The following is an 11,408-nucleotide window of genomic DNA, read 5'->3' on the forward strand; positions in this document are numbered from 1 at the left end:
TTACGGAAGATTTGAGCACGTCAGATTCTTCCCGCAAATTTTCATCTAATCGTGCATTCTTTGTTAAGGATCGTGTGTCTGACAAATCATTCATGGTTGACACTGGATCCAGCTGTTCTATTTGGCCTTTGCGTTTTACTTCAGATAAGCCGAAGCAATCTGCCATCAACCTGCACGCGGTTAATCTATCCCCGATAAAAACTTACGGTCAGGTCTCATTACACCTAGATCTCAACCTTCGAAGGGATTTCAGGTGGGTTTTTGTTATAGCAGGTCTACCACATCCCATTCTGGGCGTGGACTTCTTAAACCATTTTCATTTATTAATAGATGTTAGGCGACAGAGACTCCTGGACGATTCTACGTATTTGTTTATGCCTACTCGCGTTACTACCAATGCTGTTTTCAGTCCGTCGTTTTTTTGTCGCCACCGCTGGTGACCAGTTCCACTCCCTTTTGGCTTCTTTCTCAGAGCTAGTGGATCCGACTTTCAAATCAGTAAAAGTCACACTCTCGACTCGCCATTATATCACTACTTCTGGACCACCCGTTTTTTCGCGTCCACGGCGACTCGCTCCTGATCGGCTCAAAAAGGTTCGTTCTGAGTTTGAACATATGCTTCAACTCGGCCTTATTCGCCCTTCCACCAGCCCTTGGGCATCTCCTCTACATTTGGCACGGGAAGGGGATTCAGACTTTCGCCCGGTAGTGGATTACAGACGATTAAATGCGGTCACTGTTCCCGATCGCTATCCGATAAGGAATATTCTAGATTTTTCTTCGAATTTGCATGGTTGTACCATTTTTCCAAGGTTGACCGCGTCCGAGCTTATCATCAGATTCCAATGAACCCTGACAACATTCCCAAAACTGCCGTTACCACCCTCTTTGGAAGTTTCGAGTTCCTTTTTATGAGCTTCGGCTTGCGGAATGCAACGAGCATATTCCAGATGTTTATCTATGAAGTTGTCCGTGGATTTGACTTTGTGTTCGCTTACGTCAACGATTTGCTCATAGCTAGCGACACGCGTAAAAAATCATCTCCAACACTTATCTCAACTTTTTCAGCGTCTTCGCACCTACAATGTACGAATCAACCCAGATAAGTGTGTTTTCGGACAGGCCTCTCTGGAATTCTAGGTCATTATATCGATTCTAATGGTATCCGACCACTCTCCTCCCAAGTCGATGCGATTCAACGTATCTCACCTCCCAATTGCGTCACTTTTTGGGAACCGTCAACTTCTATAGAAGATTCATACATAAATGGGCAGACAAGTTACTTCCATTAACTCAACTACTGAAAGCAAATACAAAAAAAAAAAAAAATCTCCTATCACTCTATCTGCCGAGGTATTATCTTCTTTTGAATCAATTAAGAAGGAAATAGCTTCTGTTCCTTTGCTTGCACATTCGGCTCCTGATGCTCGTCTCTCTTTAACAGTTGATGCATCGGATTCTGCGGTTCGTGCTGTTTTGCAACATACCGTCGACAATAAAACTCGGTCTTTGGCATTTTTTCTCGTCAATTACAGCCAGCTGAGCGTCGTTACAGTACGTTTGTTCAACATCAACTCGAGGGCCGAGATTTTGTGATTTATACTGATCACAAGCCTCTTACGTTTGCTGTCATCTAAATCGAACAAACACTCACCTCGTGCTTTTCGTCACCTGGACTACATTTCCCAGTTCACGAGTGACACTCAACATATACCTGGAATAGAGAACATGCCTGCTGACGCACTCTCTCGTCTCCCTGTATGTTCTCTTTCAACTCCTGCTGCAATCGATTTAACTGCCATTGCGCAGGATCAGCCAGCTCTGGACACCAAGCTGTCCTGTTGCAAGTTTGCCTATCTTCCACTTCCGTCTGCTGAAGGCACAATCCTTTGTGACACAGCTACTGGTCCTCCCAGACCATTTGTACCTGCGACCCACCAGCGTTCTGTTTTCGATGCCTTGCATTCACTGTCACATCCTGGCATCGCTGCCTCGGTGAAGCTTATTACGGCTCGGTTTTTCTGGCCTAATATGCGCCGCATGATCACCGCTTGGGAACGCTCTTGTGTGAAATGCCAGCGTTCTAAAGTCCACAGGCACATTCGCGCTACTCTTGGACAGTTTTCTCCGCTGGAGACTCGCTTTCACCATGTCCACATTGATCTGGTTGGACCATGGCCTGTCAGTCGCGGTTTCTCTTACATATTGACATGCGTCGATCGTTTCTCTCGTTGACCTGAAGCCATTCCAATAGTGGACACTTTTCCTGAGTCAGTTGCTTGAGCTTTCGTTTCTAACTGGATTGCTCGCTTTGGCGTCCCAGCTAAAATAACCACTGATCGTGGACGCCAGTTCGAAGCCTCCTTATTTCGTGAATTGTTTGCGTATCCTAGGCATTCATCACATTCGTACGACCAGCTACCATCCAGCATCCAACGAGATGGTCGAACGTTTTCACAGGCAACTGAAGGCTGCTCTACGCGCCATTCCTGATCCACAGTCTTGGACAGAATTCCTGCCTATCGTTCTTCTTGGTTGTCGCACTGCTGTTAAAACAGACATAGGTTTCTCCTCTGCTGAACTTCTTTACGGTACCATCCTGGCACTCCCTGGTACAATGTTGGTGCCAGACAATTCATCGCATCCTGATCCACCGTCGTATGTCACCAGACTTTGCTCGTATTTCTCAAATCTCCCACCCATGCATCCGCGTGACCAGTCTATTCCCTCTTACGTCCCACCGGACATTGACAAATGGACTCATGTTTTTGTTTGGGATGATTCTGTCAAGGGACCTCTCATTTCTCCTTATAAGGGACCATTTCGTGTGCTATCACGCACACCCAAAGCTTTTAGTCTTGACATCAATGGTCGGGCAGAGACCGTGTCGGTCGACAGATTTAAAAGGCACATTTTGAGATGTCCACACCCATCGATGACACCCCAACCACGCCCACCTTTGATTCTTTACAACCACCTACACATCCACCTGCACATACACCTTTGACCACACCATCACCTACACCTCCACCTTCGTTGCCACTACCTAACACGAACAAACCCTATGTCACCAGGTCAGGCCGCATTGTGCATTGGCCCCAAAAACTCACTAGAACTATTTACATCTAACCTTTTTTTCTTTTTTCTTCCTGTGACAGACAATTGTTTCTCGTGTGCTGAGCAATACCAATACCTTGCCATTGAACTTTGTAAAAATATTATTTTGTGCATGCTCCTTTTATATTGTTTGTGATTATTTTTTCTCAATTTCACATTTTGTATTACATTTTGTACCATATCTTGTTGTTTGTGATCGGTGGCCATCTTTGCTTTCTTGTGCCTGCTCCAGTCATTCTAATTTCGCACTGGCGTTCTCAGGGGTGAGCCCTGTAGCGAGACACAAGAAGCCAGCGCCATTTTGCACGAGATCTCGCCGGCGGCCATTGCCATGTCCGAGACAAGAGCGAGATCTCGCCTACAATCATGTTGCCATGAGCGAGGTCACAGCAAGGCTCTCGTGGGCAACATCTATTTAAGGAGGCGTAAAGGAAACCCTCTCTCTTGCGTTTTCGCTCACGCTGAGCAACACTGCAAACTGGCAGCTCACAGCAGATTCTGGTCCTGCTCTAACTTCACCCGTTATCTCCAGAGGCAATGTACCTCACGTGAACGGAGCTATAACGAACCAAGCGTTGCCATACAGATGGTCGTCGGGAGTGAACCTCATGAATGAGAACTAAATAAACAACCATTGAATTGCATCCGCTTGTAAGCTTCTTCTTTCGAGTTCCAGATCCTAAGACTTCAGAAAATAATTTTAATGGGAGAAGGAGATACTCCGCAAGTATCATGAACCTTCGAGTCCCATTATACATTTTTTCATTCACAGAAGAAGCTTCAACAGAAATTTGAATTTCGGTTATACTGGATTTTATTGATCGTATAATCGATCATCCAACCGATTTGTTGGAAAGATTAGTCATGATATAAAAGAATACTTGGTATATCAGTTATTCTTTTCTGTACTATCGGAACGGAATTAATTTAGACTGAGTCACAACTCTAGTTTCCTAATAGCTCAAGATGTTATGTGTACAATTATCTTTTATTAAGCAGATAGCTTGTGTCAAAAACATGAGCTACTGGAAACGTTTACACAAGCTCTAAGTCTCGGGAGCGATTAAGGAAATATATTTCACGTAGAAGGTTCAGGAAAGTTTGGCGCCCAACATTGGTCTACAGCAGTGGTTCTCAATGTGGGATTCATGCAACATTACACACACACACACATGCCAACTTCAAAAGAAATAGATATCTTTTTATAGTGAGTATGCGAGACAGAAAGTGTGATGTGTATGTGAAGTTCCTTTGTTAGTGTGAGAAAGCGGCATGTGTGTGTGAGAGAGAGAGAGAAAGAAATAGAGAGAGATAAGGTGAGAGATAACTGGCATGTGTGTTTATGTTTGCTATTTTTCTTTTTCCTTGTTGTTTGCTACTTACCACAGCAACTCTTAGCATACCAACATCAAAAGAAATCGGGCTCTCTATCTCTTTCGCGTCCTTTCCCACTTCCCTTACGGAAACTGCCGAATTGATGTAAACAAACCCACGTGTTCGCTTGGCCGTTCATGCTAGTAAATTGGAGACACAGTAATATATTAAGGATCTATGAAAATTTTTTTACTTTAGATGTATTTTTAGGAAAGTGGGTTATACATCATTAGATGTACACCTGACTTTCCTATATTAAATTAGGAATTGAACGGAACGCAGAACTCCAAACTGATCAACAACAACAATATTTATTTAAAGAGGTAAAATGAACAGCCTCCAATTGTCCGGTTTCTGAGTAGCCTCCTGTGTGGGAAAGTCTGTGTTACTGAGACGTCTGAATGTAGATGTACTGTCCTTAGAGTTGAATCGTTGGAGAGACAACTTGGTTCAACCACACTCAATGAGAGAGCTTGTTGAGACGTCTTGCTTGGTCGCTGTCTGGCGTGGTAAAGAGACAGAATAGAAGCGGGAACGCTTGGATGTTGAAATCCACGCATGCGTGGTTAAAGATGTAGTAATGGCGACTATGCCTTTTTGGCGCCATATGACGTCACTACATATTTATTAAAAAGAACAGTTTGGTTTCTTTCTCTAACGTCTTACATCATTTATTTCATAAGTTATTGTGTAAAAAAGATAAAAGGATTTTGAAAGAAATTTCTATAAAATTACTTTTTAAACAACAAATAGCTATGGTGGTCCATCAACGAAGATGTTGGGTAAAAAATGGTTGAAAACCACTGGTCTACAAGAAAGAACGAAAAGGTAGACTAGGCATTATCACTATCTCTCTAAACATTCTCTTTTACTCTTTTTTTTATGCCCGTATCTAGAATCAGTAACTAAACATTTCCATGCTCACAATCGTTTAATTATTTTCAAAATGCCTTAAGAAATTTAGCTTGAAAATTAATCCTGAAAAGATTTAAATGATATCTAAATGCATATCTTATTTCGGCCTGAACCAGTCAACTGTAGAGTTTATTGTCTCCACGAACTCACTGACCGATCAAATACTGACTTTTCGTGACATTAAAAATAAAATAAAATAAAAAAAATATGATTTTGTTACTGTAGGAAAGGCTGTGTTCATGATCGATATCGCAACCTTTGAGATTGATGGGAAGAGAGAAGTAAGCTGTTCTCAGATCACTGACCTAAACATAATGCTGTCAACAGAATGACTTCCACTAAAGGCATTTAGCAGATACATTACAAACAAAATAGAAAAGTCACTAAGGAAGGTGTTGCATGAGCACGACCTTTAATGCGATTTTAATTTATACCGGATTAATTTCCAACACTGTTGTGGGATTCACCCTGCTGACGTTAAGTGAACAGAAGCAGCCTGTAGTAACGCCTTGTCTCGTGCGCATGCGTAGTCATCAATATCCAAGTTTGGCGCCCTTGTTCGTTCACTTTTCTCGCCGGCCGGCGGAGAGGTCGGACGCCCAGCCCAGAGCTCTCTCACATGAGCGTGGTCGTATCAAGCTGTCTCTCCAACATTCCAACTCTGGGGACAGCTCACAACAACATTCAGACGTCTCAGCAACCATGCCTATTTTACTCCATGAATAAATATTGTTGTGTTGATAGTTCAGAGTCGCATTTCATTGTGTTTATTCCGAATTTAATATAGGAGAGCAGGTGTACACCTAATGGTGTATAACCACTTTCCTAAAAGCCTCTCTTGCACTCCGACAGAGTCCAACTCTTTTCTGGCTACTGTCAGAATCTACTGGTATATGTAAGCAGAGTAGACAGCGAAAGAAAAACAATTTACCCAGAGTACTTCACATACCCTAGTTGATGATCCTGTGTAATCATTCACGAAGTGGAGGTATGAAATATCTTAAACTGGATCTGTGGATCAGACCTACTCATTCGAAATAGAGAGATGCTCTTAACTAAAGCGAGAGAACAACACAATCATCAGAAATAGTCTGTGTGACTAGGATAAAGCTGTTTAGTATCAGAAGAAATTAAAAATGAGCAAAGCTCCTTTTAACACAAGATAGAGACAATTGAATGACGGCACATTGAGCACTCGTTCATAAGTGCGCAATAGATATTTGATACTTGTTTGATCCTGAGATGGCAACTAGAGCCGGTCTATCGCAGCATTTTACTAGTCGATAACATGCCTACATTACAGAATTGCCCTTTGTCCGTCCTTTGTAAACAATTGTGGGTTCGCACGTTGTTTGAAAGTGTAAATAAACGACCGTGCGAACCAAAGGAGAATTGGCGACGTGTGGAAACAGGCTCCTTTTAACGTGTCGCACGGTCGACACAAAAACATGTAATATAACATAGGAGGGCTCACAGGTGAGATGCGAGCAAATGCCAGCAAAGGAAAGAGAGTGACGAGACACAACCGTTTGATATATATAGAGAGTAAGTTTATTAGCATAGTGAACTGTGTCTCTGTGTGTGCGTGCATGCGGCAATATAAACAATACATAAGACAGACCTTCGTGTACAAGTGTGTGTATACAATAATATGTGTGTGTGTGTGAATGAGAAATACAGAACATAGAATAAGTGTCTGTAACAGACTATAAAAGTCCTGAACACAGAGATAAGAAAATACCACTTCATAAAAGAGTTACACAGTAGGTAGAATGTCTGTACACAAGACGTTGTGGTCGAACAGCAGAGCTGAGGTGTCACATGTTGTATGTGAAGTTGAGCGTCGATGCTGCGACCGGTTACTTGGTACAGAAGATTCTCGCAGGGTGTTCTGGCTGTTATTTTCGAGGTGGAAACAATCCACACAAACAGTGTTGAGAAGGAACCGCGGTTGCTGTTGGTAGTGTGTACGCTGGCGATGGTGTTAGCGCTGGCGACGGGACTGTAGTGGACAGTAGATCGGTGGTGTTGACGTCGTCGCTGGAAACTGGCTGGAGCTGTGTTCTGTGTGGTGGTCTACGACTAGACCTTTGAGAGGTCTAAAGCCGAGACAAACTGGCGTAGATGAAACAGGCTTATTTATAGATAAAAACGGGCTCACAAAACAGCCGGAAAACTCTCTCTCACGTGACCTTAACAGAAGGCCACGATTGGTTGATATGCACCCTGGCGCGTAACAGAACTGTTGACAAATGCTGCGCATATAAGAGCCAATCAGGGTGGTGGACAGAAGGGTCCAAGCGGCCGAAGGCTAGATGTTAGCCGCTACGTTATTATTTGTAAATAAATACACGAGAGAGAGAGGTTTCTCTACAAAAGCATTATAATGCAACAGAAAACGAACAAAATAAAAATAGAAAGTGAAAGTAAGCGTGAATTCAATGAACAGTAAAAGAAATTACACTTTATACAAAGCAGATCCTTCAGAAAAACTCTCGTGCATACTTTGTGAAAATAGTTTCTTACATGATAGAAGACTTAATCTTAACAGACACTATATAACATAGACAAAACTGAAGAAAGTCTAAAGGCAGTGGTTAAAGAATGCGTGATTAAGAGTGAAAGAAATAAGAAGAGACAATAGATCTATTGAAAGAAGCCGTGAAAGTCTGGCAATACTGAAGCGTCCTATGAAATTACTTTGACGCTGGTCATAAAAACCGAAGCTTTGATATTAAATCATTATATCATACAAAAATGCTAAATTTATCTACTTTAACGACATCTTTATATAAAAACTGAATATGGATACATCTGAATTCGGGCTTGAAAAAATGACACATGGAATGTTAAATGGTGGCCACCCTTAATATAACACTTACATAAAACATATATGACAGTTTACGCCAACGAAAATATTTCTTAAAGCAATGATTAATTCCCACTGTGCAGAATAAAATAAAATAGGGGAGTGACGCATATGAACGGGAAATAGGACGAATATTATTTGATACAATGTATTTGTGAAACCAACAAATATTTTAAAATACGAATGGCTGCCGTGGTTTGTACATAAATATCATTATTTTAACTGACTTTTCGCTTCATTATAGTTAAGAAAAGTATGAATCTCAATAAGAGACATATGGAAACGAAAGTACAAACATACAAACCGAATCTTCATTATTGTATGTGTCTTTTTAAAGGTCATATATACTGAAATTATATTCAGCGAATGCACTAGTTTTGTGAAGTCGACAACCTTTATTTTTGACACTTTAGCCTTCAATTTCATAAGAAATACTGTACACTTATGAATTGAGGAATGATGTTATCAAGTTTACGGTGTCTGAATGAAATTAATTCCCGTTTAATTCTAATGAAGGTATTGGAAAATGAAACAATTCTAAATTACATTAGTGTTAATCTATTTAATGCAAAGAACATCAAAAAGTCAACTAGAAAATATTATACAGGGAGGGGGGAAATACTTTTAGCTATTGACAAATATCATTTCGAGACTAACCATCTAACCTTTGGCCGCCATTTGGACACCGTTGTGTCCACCATTCTTACTGGTTGGTATTAGCGCAATTTGTCTCTTACTCTGTCGCGTCAATTGCAGGATATAACCAATCGCAGCGTCCAAATAAATTACGCGAGACAGTTTGTTCTCAGCCCCAGTTTGAGCCGACTGCTCCCTATAAAAAGTTAACTTCTCCTCGTCTCAAGGACTTTTGGTTCAGACAATTTAAAGTCTAGCCACTGACCACACAAGACAGCCAGTTCCAGCGATTTCCATCTTCATCGCCACCATTATGTCTCTCACCAACGTAGTCAACATCATCTCTCTACGTACACAGCACAACAAACAACTCGCCCAGGTTTCAACGCTTCAGTTCACCGTTTGTGAGTAAGCTCCACGGATTAACGGTGAATATACTACCTGCGAGGACTCCTGTATCAAGTGACCGGCTCAGCATCACAGCCACAAGTTCACGTACGACACGTACCGCAACCGGCTCCGCATTACTGTCACAACGTCTTGATACAGCATCGCAACAACCCGTGTACAGTTGATCACGAACTGGTATTCTCATTATTGTATTCCTGAACATCTAATTTCTCATTATAGACTCTTTCCCTGTCTTCGTTTTCATTGCTATATAGGTACAACGCACACGCATACACCGATGCTCACACACACACAAACACGAATATATCAATAAATCTTTCATAAGCATTCTATGCTGTTGTGTCTCTCTCTTTTCTCCCTGCACACATGACGCATTCCATCTTACATATATTGTAAGGACCGTGTGTTGTCCAACATCAACTCTCGTTATCTCGCATCACGCAGTCCTTTACAAAACTTTGGAGCCAGTAAATATGCGGAAAGTTATATTATATTCATTAGAAATCGTAATACAGATATTTAGATAAAAACAATACAGGTACATTTACCAGAACAAAATTCCAAAGCCTTTCCAGATGACTGATTTTTCCGAGTCAGGGTAGGGGCACCTTGGATGACACAAATATTAAATTTACCTAAATAATTAAATGAAATACAGGTAACAGTACATTAGCATAAATGATAAAGGTTTATTAATATTATATTGTACATAGTACTAATCGGTGCAAGGTATCAGTAAACTAGTCTAGTGGCCGCAGGAATTTTAAGTTCTTCGTGAAAAACTTGATTATAAGAGGCTCTGGACCATCAGTGTTCGGAAAGCCGATGTTGTATCGGTATTGGATTGTATTTTTATAATGATCACTTTCAGTTTGCAACTGGTAGCTGTCACTTATCCACTTGAGGGAAACGTGAAATTCAAATAATAGGATCAGAAATTTATGTTAAATCGTCTTAATAAGATTCCTCGAGATTAGATTAACTGGTAATAGTTAAATCTCTAAAACAACGTGTCTCTGGTGTAAACTGTTTTCGCTATCATTTACAATGAATGAATATTTGATTATTTGTTTGTGACTTAAACACTATAACTGCAACTTTATACCATAGAATTAGGTTTAAATAAAGGGTCAGCTCAAGATTTCCATACGTAACAAGGGACCGAATAGTAGTTCTTTACTAAAATTAATCTAATATTATTTTATTCATCTGCATAGGTTTTACCTTATAGATTTCCTTTTCTACCAGTAACCAAAGCAATTTTTCTATTGTATAGTCATTTGAACGAATGAAAGCAACTTGCAGCTTTCATGCTGTATAAATGTTATGCAGAAACCTATTTTGCTTACTTGCTTACTGAATAGGATGAGAAGCACGATGCGTGCTAACCAAGCAAGGGCGTTGCTTATTGAATGTCAAAGTTATATTGAAAAGAAAACAAACTGAGGCTTGTTGTGGAACAATTGTAATATCAGACAAAGGCAGGTTATATTTACAAAACTGCTTTCTGACTTCTACATCAAGCTACTCTGGAAGTATTGATCTTTTACCCCCTGTCATGGTGGTATTTACTTACGGCCCTTTACGATCTGAGTTCAAATCATGCAAAGATAAACTTTAGGTTTTGTCCTTCCAGTGTCAAATATTAAGTCAATGCAAAAGACTATGACACTACCCCCTCCATAATTTCAGGTCCTGAGGTAAATTTTGTGAAACAATATACTCGGTAACGAAATGAACAATTCTGATTATATAATGATTTTGAATGATTTTAAAGCTTTATAAAGTGTGCTTGTAAAGTGTGTTTGTATCATGTCTGAATGAATAATCTGCGTATTTATTCATCTGGTTTATATATGATTAATGTGCTTTAAACATTTATCTACTGTGATTACATGTGATTAATTCCAAAACGGGAATGAACGGTCAATTTTCGGAAGAATATAGTTAAAATGATATTACTTAAAATCACCGTTCTGAAACGGATAAATGCAACGCAACTGACTGAAATCGAACCATGTATCTATAGCTTTTACTTTAAAATTCTTCACAGTTAATTCATTCATAATAATGATAGTGCTGTCAA

At 40.3% G+C, this 11,408-nt stretch overlaps 1 protein-coding gene across 1 annotated transcript; it reads left to right on the top strand.

Moving 5' to 3' along the window:
- The first annotated feature begins 2,440 nt into the window (after nt 1-2,440).
- LOC149136572 (uncharacterized) lies at nt 2,441-9,168 on the top strand. Its single transcript, XM_089348375.1, has 2 exons — nt 2,441-2,870; nt 9,032-9,168. The coding sequence occupies exons 1-2, from the start codon at nt 2,441-2,443 to the stop codon at nt 9,166-9,168; spliced, it is 567 nt and encodes a 188-aa protein (XP_089204501.1).
- The last annotated feature ends 2,240 nt before the right edge of the window (nt 9,169-11,408 follow it).

The sequence above is a fragment of the Octopus bimaculoides genome, chromosome 3, assembly GCF_046866305.1.
Source record: "Octopus bimaculoides isolate indiv1 chromosome 3, ASM4686630v1, whole genome shotgun sequence".
NCBI classification, from domain to species: domain Eukaryota; kingdom Metazoa; phylum Mollusca; class Cephalopoda; order Octopoda; family Octopodidae; genus Octopus; species Octopus bimaculoides.

Bases quoted from the DNA above. Each gene is read 5' to 3' on its own strand.
- LOC149136572 (XM_089348375.1), top strand. From the start codon at position 2,441: ATGGTCGAACGTTTTCACAGGCAACTGAAGGCTGCTCTACGCGCCATT. The intron at 2,871-9,031 runs GTCGGGCAGAGA...CGTCAATTGCAG, and splicing joins TTTTAGTCTTGACATCAATG to GATATAACCAATCGCAGCGT.